The following is a 13,043-nucleotide window of genomic DNA, read 5'->3' as shown; positions in this document are numbered from 1 at the left end:
GGTGGATGATGTTTTCCTGCGCCCCGATGAAACCAATCTGTGTTTGAGGGTCCCGAGTCGGGATCCAGGTGAGTCTCCGTCCAGGTTTGTCCTGGTCTGACAGGCAATGCGTTCCAACAGTATCGAACAGGTGTCATCGGTTCCTCGGTTCTCTCTCAGGTTTGTTTCCCGATCGTCGTCCGGCTGGTCGTAGATCTGGATTTCTCTGGCGAAAAGTTCACTGAACACGATCGTCACCCAGGGGCTGATTACAGACCTGGGGACGGTATCAGGTTCCAAGCTGCTTACCGCTCATGTATGGAAACGGGTATCCAAACCTCAGAGGATCCTGATCACAATCCAGGAGACCAGAATGAAAGACCAGATTTTCACCTCCGCCAGCAACTCTAGTCCTCTGGACCAGGAGGAGTCCAACTCACCTGGTGAGGAGGCAGATTCAGTCTAATCCAGGAACGTTATTCCCACAGTATCCTTTTGTCTTCCGATATCATGTGTTAATTTTATCCACAGAATAAAGACAAAATATTATTTCTTTTCTTCCTTTATGATCTTATGTAATAGGATTTCCTGTCTTTGCGCTATTAAACCATAATTTGTGTCTTTTTTGTGTGTGTGCCTGTGACATCTCCCATCAGCGCAAAGAACTTGGAATCCCTGTGACACGGGCCTAGTAGCGGCTGCTAGATCTCAGTCATATCACTTCATGCTCAGACTTCCATTCGGAGCCCCCTCCCTGTCGTGAAGGAAGATGGCTGTTTTCAACTCGATACCATTTCATCCACCCATCGATAAATCAGCGGTTTAGAAAATAGTTAAAATGTTTAACATTGACACAAGCGTGTATGACCATTTCAGGAGATTTAAATCTGATCCAAAAGCTTTGTGACACTGAAGCCAATGTCTTTGCTGACGCCCTGTGTGTCCAAGGGAAGCCAAAGCCTAACGTTTCAGGGCTACTTGCGTCTTCTGGAGGGAGACACCCTCTAGGTGTATAAAGGAGTCCGATGACAATTTTGTTATTATCAAGGTGAAGCTGGATCTGACATTTCTTTTTGCTATTGAAAAAGCGGGTGGAGAATTCACTACAACTCCCATGATGCACCTGCTTAAAAGCTCAATATACTTTGCATTTGATTGCAGGTTGCAATCTGAGGTTGAAGTTAAACATGTTGCTGGTTCACCACACCTTTTTACTTTCATATAACAGAAAAGCTTTATCATTATAAAGTCCAATAGAACAAAATTAAGGTAAAACCTAAATAATTCAAGGAAAAGAACTTTGGGATTTAAAAAAAAAGAAAGAGTATGAAAGAGTATGTACTATCTGAAAACATGAAAAATGCAGATGAAAATCGTGAAATTGTGCCTTAAAATTGGTTTGAATAAACTGACTTGAAAAAACAAAAATAACAGAGAAATAGCTAAAATGACCTGTTACAAGAAAACAACCGGTTATAGAGGCTCATGGGAATTATAGTAATTGTAGCCACCAAACTGACAAACCTTTAAATAGCGAGAACAAAGGAGTGCATCTGTGTAATCCTCCCCCTCCTCCTGGTCTCCATGGTAACAGCGGGCGTTGTGTCTGCAGGTGGACAGCGAACGGCTGCCCTGGGATTTCCACTTGTTCCTTCGCCTGCAGAAGAACCTCTGTGCCCCCTGTTTGAGGACGGCTGCATCACCGTGTACACGGCGCGCCCGAGCCCCTGTTCACCGTGTGTTCCCATTTGGGTGAAAATGGAAAAGTGTTGATGTGGGAAAAAAAAAAAACCTGTCTAACCCGAGACTCTTCCAGGAGCTGACCGAGCGGGTGTTCGGCGAGGCGTCTGTCGTTGTCTGGGCCAGTGCTCTGCTGCGCCTGCTGACCGCAGCTCCTCATCTGCTGCCACAGGTCGGTCACAGGACGTGGCTGGTAAGGTTCGTTTTACAGGAACAGGGGGTTCTCAGAGTGACTTTCAGTTTTCTGTGTCAGGGGGTTCTGCTGTCCTAACCCGACACTTTGGACCTGGACCTCCAACAAGACGTCAGGGAGGAAACAGTCCAACTCCTCCTGACAAATAGCAGCATGGTCATGGTGAAAGACGACGAGGGCTGGACACCAGAGAGGTTCTGTGGAAGCCAACCTCAGTATGCTTGATGTCCATGTGACACCTGGATTCTTCAGTTTTGTGATGATTTGACTCCTCTTAAGCTGACTGAACCTCTTCCTCTCCGCAGCGAAATTCTCCTGGATGTGGAGGAAATTCTTGCGGTTGCTGCTGAATGCCGACTGACGCTCTTCGCTGTCGGTCCTCGGATCGAGCCGCTGTCCGAACTGTATAGCTGAGATCCCCCACGTGGGTTCCATCTAACTTAGTGTCTTCTTTTTTTACACTAAAAGCCATTAATAAAATATTATTTTGTAGAAAGATGACAGTGTTTGAATCATCCTGGTCCGCTCATAACTGGATACAAACTTCTTGACTTTCCCTCTTCCACAAGACCATTATCACAGCAAAACAAAATTGCATAAACCACTTTTAGCTCCACAACCAACTTTAAATATATACATGGAAAAAGCACCTTAATGGTTGTTTCTGCTTTATCAATAGTATTTATAAATGTAGATTAAGGTTTGTGCGCAACAACATTTGGTGTTTTCCAGGTGAAATCAGTGCGGCTTGAATTGATTTATATTTAAATGACATGTTTTTCAGGTTAATGAAGATTGAAATAATCTTAAATCCCTAATAACCACAAGCAACAAGCAAAGGAAAGCACTTAAAATATTTCCTTAATTAACTCTCTTCTGTTTTTTTTTTTTGTTTGTTTGTTTGTTTGTTTTCTTTTTTTAAGAAATCATCTGAATCATCAGGAATCATCATTCCTCCAAAACAGATGTCAAGACACAAAACACCAGTATTGTTATGTATTTCCTTTAGAAAAAAAAAAAAACTTTTCTTTTTGATAAACAGGTAACAAGTGAGATTCTGAGGCGGGATTGAGTTTGTCGTGTTTAAAAGAAATCCTTTTTGAGATATTCGGGTCTCTGCAGAGTGGAAGACGGGGGTCCCACCCGCAGCAAAGGGTTCGGGACAAAGGCAGGGCGGGCTGCCGTGGAGCGACGTGTCCGAACTGGAGAGGACGAGGATTGTATCCGTTTGTTTTGACTCACCGTCGGACGAGCCGTGGCCTGTTGTTCCGTCTGCCTGCCAATTCACCATGAGGTTTAAGATGGATTTCACAACCCCCATGCTCCGCGGGAACCTTGCTGCCTCCCCAGCCTGTTGGCCGGCTAATTCAGTGATCACTGTGCAAATTCCTGGGGAAAAATAAATAGTTTTCTGGATTTTGACAAGTGGAATATTTTAACACCATTTAAACTTCTACTGTATTGTAACTGTTATTTAAAAAAATTAGCTTAGTGTGACCCTCGGAATTTCACAAAAAGCGAGAAATCCGTAACATCATGCTGAAAATTATAGGATTTGTTTTTAAAGATCTAATGACAAACATCTGCGAGAGACCAGAAGAAAAGCTCCTTTTATAACTAAATTCAGCACTGAACAATAACCAATAACATGCTGTTAATTAGGTTTATTTATATTTGAATTTCCAAAGGCAGCAAACTGGTCAAAGTAAACTCCGCCTTCATCCACCTTTTTTTCTCTTCATACCTGAGACAAGGTGAGACAGGGATGAGCAGGCTGGGAGTGTGTTTGTGTGTGTGTGTGTGTGTGTGTGTGTGTGTGTGTGTGCATGTGTGAGTATGCGTGCATGTGTATATTGAGAAGGGGGAGGTGAGCCGGTCGTCGAAAAGTGAGCCTCCAGCGGAAAAAAAAAAGAGAAAACGAGTAGGACTACAGCAGGATCCGGCGGAAAAATCACACACACAGACACACTGGGCTCGGTGAGTGTGTGCTAACTTTTCTTCCGCTTGACTTTTTTAGGTTATTCACCAGCTTCGGGAGGCAAAACCTTGTCGTTTTTCTCTTCAGTCGCTTGACTGAAAATGAAACAACTATCCAGAGCGAGAAATGATTTACTCCTGCCAAGAACCGCTGTTAGAACTGTAAAAAGCTGTCCGTCTGGTTCCGCAGTCAAACAGCAGCTGTTGAACAAATATGACTGGGAAACCTGGAGATGAAGATCTTATCTTTGTCGAACCGCAAGCGAAAACGGATTTCAATCAAATAACAAAAAACAGTCATGTCATAAATAGTAGATGGTCACCCTAAAAATCAAAACAGATGATCCTTTTAAAATAGAGGGCAAAAATTACCACAAAAATATTCATGACATTATCCCTGCCACAAAGAAATGCCTCAAATTTTAGCCAAGAATTCCCTGGAAAGATGTGTACTCGGGATGATAAATGTTCCCTTCCAATGCCGTGCTATCTACACAGGTTGACCTTTGACCCCTAAAACCACCACCTAAGAGTGTAAAGGGTCCAGTAAGAGCCTTTTTCACCCCCCTCTTTCAAATCATCTGCACGCAGTTGCATGTTCTGGCCACCAGGGGGCGCAGTAGCCCCTGTGAACTTCCCGGGCCAGGATGTTTCGCTATGCTAAGCTATATGCTATTGTCTAATTACTGTATTCTTGGGAGTTTAAAGGACTTCTAGCTCATTCGCAATATTAACTTAATTAGAAACTGCCCACTTCTCCGCTAGATATAACTTTATGTTTTGATGATTTACATCAGTATTAGCTAATTTGAAAAATGGTTTCCCTGGTAACCGGACGGAGGAGCATCCCACAACTGGCTGGATTGGAGCCGCGGGGGTCGAACAAAAACCTCCCGTCGTCGAAAACACGCCACGGGTCCGGTCAGATGACCTTTTCTTTACCTGCCGCATCCTGTTCCTCCAGCCGCCGAGCAAACAAATGGTCACAAGAGACAAGAAACAGTAGGAGATTAAATGTCACGGTGGGGAAAAGGAGAGGGAAAGAAACCGGAAATAAGGGAGGTCACGTGATACAAGGTCTGTATTTATGGCCACAGGTGGATGGTGCCTCTGCAATTTTTTTCTTCTTTTGCCTAAACATTAACTTTTAAGCGTGAGTTAAAATAATTCAGACCATGTTGCACTTCACGCTGACTTGGTGTTATTAAATGAATACATTTTTTAAAACACGAGTTAATCTGTATTTTCTAGGTGTAACTTTGTCCCTTTAAGAGGAACAAACATCAGCAATACAGTTATATTCACTGAGCTAATATTTGCTAAGTGTGTGTCATTGCCATAGAATAGAAACTAACCCTTGTAAACCATTGAAGAAAGTCTACAGTAAGCAAAGTAGTTAGTTAGTTAGTTTGTTAGTTTAATGGTATGCTCTGCAGTGGAGCTTAACAGCAATTTTATTTCAACACATAGGACTGCGTGTTTTCAGAAAGCTGCTGACGGTGTTAAGAGAAACATGTTGTTCTCGTTTAAAATAGTGTAAAATCCATATCTATATGTTTATTCAAAGCTATGCAACATTTGCATCAGATACCTGTTTAGTGAGCGGAAAAGTAAATATTACTAGTATAAAGAAAGTTGTCCTGTTAAACTGCAAAGACACGCTTGTTTTTAGTTAGTATTGGATATTTGTAGGAAGAGCACCTTCATCTAATAGATTAGCTTGGTTAATTTTGTAGTTGCAGTTCTCATTCTCTCATTTCTTCGTCAAAAGAATCCCCTCCATTGTGGATACTGATAATATTTTCATGTGTTGATTTTGGATGATCAATGGTGAGACAGAATAGCTAACGTTTTCTATTCACTGGATATTCAAGAAATAGGATGCTTTTGTTTTTAAATTGTTTTTTATTTTGTGCAACATTTTTGCCGATTGTTTGACTGATTGTTCTTGTCGTTTAGCAGGAATTAAACAGACCTGAATTTGTTTTGAGTTTCAGCGTTGATTTTCTGATCATCTTCAGTTAATCTAATTTTCAAGGCTATATTTGTTGTTTTTTTTGTTTGTTTGTCTGTTATATATTTGCTTTAAAGGTATATTTCATTCAATTCATCAACTAGCCTGCATTCAGGATAAGCAGGCACTGAAAATGAATAGACTGATGAATTAAAAATGTACCTGTAACTTCCATTTTTTTCAGACAAAAAAAAAAATCCAGATTTTTCCTGGTCATTTTTTCATGAATATGAGTATCCAGAAAATGGCCTATTATTTTACAGGTAATGTCTTATTTCAGGTCAAAGTGTTTCCTGAGTGACTGAGGCTGAAGTTGTAATTGATACTGGGCAGGTTTGACGTCTCATAAGCTGTTTGGTTGGTTTGTGTTGGAGGTCATGTGATCCTGCTCAGGTAAACTGACTAAACAGGAATTCATTTAGCCAGCCTGGCAACAGCGCGTGTTGTTTATCATCTTATGGAATGTGGGTTTATTATCTTAAGTTTGCATTTGATTTATCAGCATGTCTAAGTGGCAGCTTGCTGCTTCCTTCTGTCTTCCTCAGGATGGTGCAGCGCCAGCGGCCATGTTCCGCCGCAGGAGTAAGAAGCGCAGGCCCGAAATCTCTGGGCCGCGGGACTTTGAGCACCGAGTCCATACGTCTTTTGACTCGGCCACGGGACAATACTTGGGCCTGCCGCCGCAATGGCAGAGCATCATCGACACACTGAAGAGGCCCCGACCCCTGGTAGACCCATCCGCCATCACAGAGGTCGAGCTCAAACCCAGAAAGGTCAGCAAGTCTTAATGCATTCCTTTTCTCAACCACATTCTTTCCAGTGTTTTAATGCCGGCTGTTTTTTTTAGAAATTAATTACTTCCTTGTTAGGTTTAATCTCAGGCTTATCTGTTTAATGTCTTAATTTCTGTCTTGCTGATTGTTGTTTCGTGGCATCGCAGCTGAGGAACGAGGTAGTTTAGATGAAAATAATGTAAAAATGTTACTAAAATAATCTAAAAATGATCTACCACAATAGCTGTGAAAGAAAAAAAGATGGACTTCTCTCCAAAATTTGTAAAACACATCACAACAGTGGTCTATTTTCAAAATAGAATCCTAACTGTAAAAGAAAACGTAATTTCTTTTTGACAATTCTTTTACATATTCACTTTAACTACTTTATTTCTTCCTTGCCTATGTGCTCGAGGCCCTAAGCAGGTCTGTTGTGGCCATAAAACATTCAGTAGAATAACGTTAATGTTGTCGAGTGTTCTAAATAAAAGTCTCATATTTGGATCCTTGTCAATCTAACATCAACATCTTGTTCTGCAGACGATTGTCCGGGGCAGTTTCATCGGTCATGGCGACTACATCTCCCACGTGATCGCCGAGATGAGCCGCCTGTCTGTCACCAGCTCCAACTCTCTGCGCCGCAACAGCCCATCGGCACGGAAACGGGCACGCTCCATGGGCCGGCTGGGAGAAATGGAGGAGGCCGCCTTGTACCAGTATGAAATCGGTCGGGGCGACAATGGGAAGGACGCCTCGACGTATTGGCAGGACCGGATCCGGCAGGTTCGCAGCGAGAGCGTCAGCCCCAAGACGAGCACCAATAGCAGGACGTCGACATCAATGTCCGAGGCCACGCCTCCCGCAACTTCTACATCACGGGGGTCGAACTCCGTTGGCGGAGTGTATTCCCATGGGGAGAGGGTGGGGCTGAGGCGTGGCGTGAGCAGACAGAGGCCAAGTTCCTGCCAAGTGAACTTAAACACTCACCTCGGACTAAAACCATCTGTCAGTCGGCTGCCAGACCTGCTGTCCACATCCGGGGATGCTCCCAAACGGCGTCAGTCCTCCTACGACATCCAGGTGACGTCATCTACGCTACTATTTGCCACTGTTGCTGCAAATTGTAAAGTGAATTGTACCTTTGGGGTAGCTTTTGTGATATCTCTTGGGTAATTCATTCCAGCTTTGGGTGCTAACTTCTTTTTGGTAATTGTCATAATTTCTGCAAATTAGTTTATTTATTTATTTTATGCTTTTTAATTAAGAGACTTGAGAATTTTTTATGGTCATTATGCAAGTATAATTACATTTTAAGAATTTTTTTATTGTCATTATGCAAGTATAATTACATTTTAAGAATTTTTTATTGTCATTATGAAAGTATAATTACATTTTATAGGGACTCCCCACTAACCACATCTTGTAAATAGACAGTTTGTACACAGTTTGTAGACAGTTTGTAGAATAAGAACATAAAAAAATCGATGGTATCAGCATAAAAATGGATGATTGCAGCAGGAAAAAAAAATCAAATTTCAATTTAATTAAATTAGAATTTTAAAAAAAATCTTGCTGAATTTTACATAACTTGAATTTATCTGCATATCCCCAGGTGAGCTCCTCATCCTCTACCAACCCACTGCCTCCACCTAACAGCACCAGCACCCCCATCCCTAGCCGAGTTTCACCTCACCCGTCACTCCCTGGTGTGAAAACTGGACTTTCCGCAAATAAACCTGGTCCCCAGGACCAGCCCGGTCCCCCGTCTCTTCTGCCCCGTCCCTCTCCCGCTGGCTCGCCGGGACCCGCCTCCTCCAACCCCTGTCCCGCCCAGCAACCCACGGGGGCGCCGGACAGCCCGTGGAAGGTCAGTCACGAACAGTTCAGAGCCACGCTGCAGATGGTGGTTGACCCCGGCGACCCGCGGGCCTCACTTGAGAACTTTGTGAAGATCGGAGAGGGGTCGACCGGCATCGTGTGCGTCGCCAGGGAGCGGCACGGCGGTCGGCAGGTGGCCATCAAGATGATGGACCTGAAGAAGCAACAACGCCGGGAGCTGCTCTTCAATGAGGTAACAGAGAGCACAGAAGTTTGAGAACTTAAGTTACTTTAAGTTTCAGTGATTACAATTTTTCATGAATATTCAGGTGATTTTTTTGGGGTTCTTAATTTTCTTAATTTGATTGTTCTTTTCTTCAGATGAATTTTATATATTTTTATTCAGATGAATTTTATATATTTTTGTCCCCATATTTTTTTTTTCTAAATGCTTATTTAAAAAAAATGAAGACAATGGAGTGTTTATATCACGTCTGTATGTTTATATCACGTCTGTGTGTGTGTGTGTGTGTGTGTGTGTGTGTGTGTTAGGTGGTCAATATTACATTGGAGTTTTTTGACTAATTTCCACAAATTTTATGGTTCAACATGGGCGTTTTCTGCAATTTGGTTTATTTATTTCAAAAATAGTATTGTTAATTTTGCAGATTGATTTTGTGTTTATTTTCCGCATTAAGTATGTAAACAGGGATGAAGGAGGCAGTTAAGTCAGTGGTGAAATGGATTATTTTACATCATTTAGTGATTATTTTCAGGGTATTTTGTCAATTGTTCCGACGTGTGTGTGTGTGTGTGTGTGTGTGTGTGTGTGTGTGTGTGTGTGTGTGTGTGTGTTCGTGCGTGTGTGTATCAGGTGGTCATCATGAGGGACTACCGGCATCAGAACATGGTTGAGATGTTCCGAAGTGCACTGGTGGGGGATGAGCTCTGGGTCATCATGGAGTTCCTACAAGGTGGCGCTCTCACCAACATCGTCAGCGAAACACGGTGAGCGGGACACCGTCCTGTTGTGACATCCCAACCTTCAGAGATACTGCTGTGCACTTTGTATGCGAGTGTGTGTTTGCGTGTGTATACATTTCAGGCTGAATGAGGAGCAGATTGCCACAGTGTGTGATGGCGTCCTGCAGGCTTTGTCTTATCTTCACTCTCAAGGTGTCATCCATCGAGACGTGAAGAGTGACTCCATCCTGCTGACCCTGGACGGAAGGGTAACACACAATCTTACACTCACATACACACACACACAGACACACAGGAAAAGTGTGTGTTGTTTGTGCATTTAAAAAGGTGCTAACATTTTGATTTGTTGTGTAAAAGGTTAAAATTTCCTCTTATGAGGATTCAAGTTATCATTAAATTCTAAGGACATTGTTTTCGTTCCTGCCTGCAGGTCAAACTCTCGGATTTTGGCTTCTGCGCTCAGATCAGCAAAGACATCCCGAAGAGGAAGAGCCTCGTTGGGACGCCATATTGGATGGCGCCCGAGGTGATCGCCAAAATCCCCTATGGCACTGAGGTACGTTCTGGCACGTGCAAAACAGCTTGTCTGAAATTGGCCTTGTTACAATTTTGACCTTTGACCTCCCGCTGTTGTGCCAATCAGGTGGACGTGTGGTCTCTTGGCGTCATGGTGGTGGAGATGGTGGACGGCGAGCCACCATACTTCAGTGACACACCCATCGCAGCCATGAAAAAGCTGAGAGATGAACCTGCGCCGAGCGTGAAGAACAACCGGGTCGGTGGCTATTTAAAAATGTCCATTTTGAATCTTTAATTAGTATATTTTAAATGATTTCCATAAATGTTATGGTTATAATTGGGTGTTTCTGCTTTTTTTTTCTTTCAATTTATTTACTCTTGTCAATTTCTGGGTCCAGGTCTCCCCGATACTGAAGGACTTCCTGGGTTGCATGTTGACCCGTGACGTGTCGCAACGTGGCAGCTCCGCAAACCTTCTGCATCACCCCTTCCTGCTGCAGGCCGCCTCGCCGCGCTGCCTGGTGCCGCTGGTGGAGCAGCACCGCCGCCGCATGTCGCTCTGCTAATGACGTTCCAAGTAATTGCATCGTAACCTTTGACCCCCACATCCAGGAACGTGACCAGGTTCTGATGTCACTGACTGTAAAAATACCTGGGGATGTTTACCTGCACTCTGAGACCGCAGCCTTTTATTTTGAAGTTATTTTCCTGCATTTTCTGTGAGGAAAACAAACCAAATCAATGTTCTTTATTGGCTAGAAGTTGTCCCACCTGTTGACCTTTGACCAAACCCCCCAAAAAATACAAACACATATCAGTTTGTAAACAAATATTTGATGTCTCTCATATATTAAGAGACAAAACGTATAAAATGTAAATCAAAGCTGTTTTTTTTTTTTTTTTGTAAATTTCCTGGCTGCTTTACTGTGATGTTTACATAAAAAAATAATATTGCTAATTTGCACATCAATTTTCTGTTTATTCTACGTATTTTTCCAGCATAATTTTAGATCATTTCATGATCATTTTCAGGGTATTTTGTCAATTTTTCACATATTTCTGGTGATCTTTGGTGTGAAATTTGAGGATTTTTTTTTTCTTAACGTAATGTTTTGATCACTGAAGCAGGTATTTATTTTCCAATTTTTATGTCATGTCTTCACCGTTTTTAGGTCAGTCATTGTTCATGAAAGAGAATAGTATCAAGGCAACTGATGAATAAAAAACCTCCTCAGATGAGAGTCACAAATGAACGCGGAAGTTTAGATCCTCACAGCGGTGGTTGAAATATAAGGCTGGGGATTTAATCCCTTCAGGTGGGATTAAGCTGAGCCTGCAATCAGACTGAGAGTGCATTAATCTAACAGAGCGACGTGTCATCACCTGCCCCACTCTGCATTTCACACAAGGGTTCACCCAGAAGATGCTGACGAGTGATCAAAAATGATCTGTGTTAAGATATATTCGACCCGTTTACACCACCTGGGAAACTCATGTTGCATGGAAAGTGAGACCAAGCGTCCCCGTATGTTGACACATATATCATTCTAAAATCAATGTTTGCTTTTTTTTTTACTTAAAAAATACCTCTATGGGTGAATGAGAGAGTGAATGATTGTATGTCTATATGTGATGCATGAATTGGACCATGACTGACTGAAAGTTCAAAAAAAGACTCAAAAAACAAAGATAAACTGTATACAAAAGAAGAGCTGAAAGTAATTTCTTGGCCATTTTTCCAAAATTTTCTGTTTTTCAGTTTTCTGGCCAAGTTCCTTTTTCCTGGAAGAATTTTAAAAGAGTTGCAAGTGATTTATTCCCTTATATATTCATATTTTATTTTCACAGTCCGTGCTCTCGGTCCCACACTTGCATTTCCTCTCCTCTCTCTCTGCTTCCGAACACAGCTTCCTCTTCTCCTTCTTTGACCCACAGTAGCCCATTTTCCACCGGCCTCCTGTAGGTTATCTGCACCGACACGATTGTTTTCAACCTGGCACCTTGACCGATCCGGTAAGAGTTGTAGGTTCCATTCGCATATTTGTTTCTGCACAGGTTTTATGCCGCTTTTCCTTCTTGACACAAACACTCTGCATTTATCTGAGCTTGGGACCAGCTCAGGAAGATACTGCTTCCACCCCACTGAGGCTGCAATAGTATTAATTTATTATTTTAGTATTCACGCATTATCAATGCCACTTGTTCTGCACACGGGGTCATTAATTTTGGGGTGCGCTGGAGCCTATTCCATCAGTCACTGATCGAGAGGTGGGGTTCACCCTGGACCGGTCACCAGTCGATCGCAGGGCCACATATAGAGACATGCAACATTTCACTCTGTCATTCACACATCATCTAAGGACAAAATCATTTGTTTATTCATTCACGTCTGGACATGTAGGTCTCCAATGAACCTACTGCTGTTTTGGACTGTGGGAGGAAACCGAAGAGCCCAGAGGAACCCTGCAAAGACACGGTGAGTACATGGAGACTCCACACAAAGAGGGCCTCTTTTGCAATCAAACCAGAAAATCTAAAGCATGTTGTTTCTTGCAAATTTTGCAAATGATTTATTCTTATTTTAATTGTTATCATAGACATGACATTAGTCATGCTATTTAGTTTGTTTTTTTAGCCAAGATATTAAGATATGTTTGCTCTTTTTACTGTCATGCTTATTTTCACATAGTTTTCGTTTAATAATTGGTGAATCATTGATTAGCAAGAACATATTGCATGTTGACTTAACTAAAAGCATCACAAACCACCCATCCATTATATGAGGGGTGTTTTCTCACACAAAGCAGCAGTCTGACCTTTGAGGTTGTTGTTTTCAGAGATTGTCATATTTGCAGATTAACCTCACACAGATTACTGATGGCTGGATTGCTGCGTTATCAAAGTGGATTCAGTTCGGAACACGTAAAAGCAGACCCACAAACAAACCTGTGATTCATTAATCCGGATTGGTGAATTGCTTTTTCTCTTTGGATCCTTTGTATGAAATTGCAAAAGTTCTCTTCAGATAATAATGATTATTATTATC

The 13,043-nt window shown here is 42.2% G+C and overlaps 1 protein-coding gene across 3 annotated transcripts; it reads left to right on the top strand.

The window, feature by feature from the left end:
• Window positions 1-3,660: 3,660 nt before the first annotated feature.
• Window positions 3,661-10,952, top strand: LOC147213306 (serine/threonine-protein kinase PAK 6-like). Of its 3 annotated transcripts, none has more exons than XM_086143137.1 (9): window positions 3,661-3,889; window positions 6,449-6,676; window positions 7,217-7,756; window positions 8,289-8,747; window positions 9,369-9,502; window positions 9,600-9,726; window positions 9,909-10,034; window positions 10,122-10,253; window positions 10,396-10,952. In XM_086143137.1, the coding sequence occupies exons 2-9, from the start codon at window positions 6,470-6,472 to the stop codon at window positions 10,561-10,563; spliced, it is 1,893 nt and encodes a 630-aa protein (XP_085999263.1). In that variant the 5' UTR covers window positions 3,661-3,889; window positions 6,449-6,469; the 3' UTR covers window positions 10,564-10,952. The 3 variants fall into 3 exon arrangements, with proteins under 3 accessions (XP_085999263.1, XP_085999265.1, XP_085999264.1); XM_086143139.1 differs by lacking the exon at window positions 3,661-3,889 and adding an exon at window positions 4,914-4,966; XM_086143138.1 differs by lacking the exon at window positions 3,661-3,889 and adding an exon at window positions 6,183-6,296.
• The last annotated feature ends 2,091 nt before the right edge of the window (window positions 10,953-13,043 follow it).

This window comes from Fistularia commersonii, chromosome 36 (genome assembly GCF_037954325.1).
Source record: "Fistularia commersonii isolate RoL2024-O1a breed Wild chromosome 36, RoL_Fcom_v1.0, whole genome shotgun sequence".
Taxonomy (NCBI): domain Eukaryota; kingdom Metazoa; phylum Chordata; class Actinopteri; order Syngnathiformes; family Fistulariidae; genus Fistularia; species Fistularia commersonii.
This window is presented reverse-complemented; position numbering and strand designations above follow the sequence as displayed.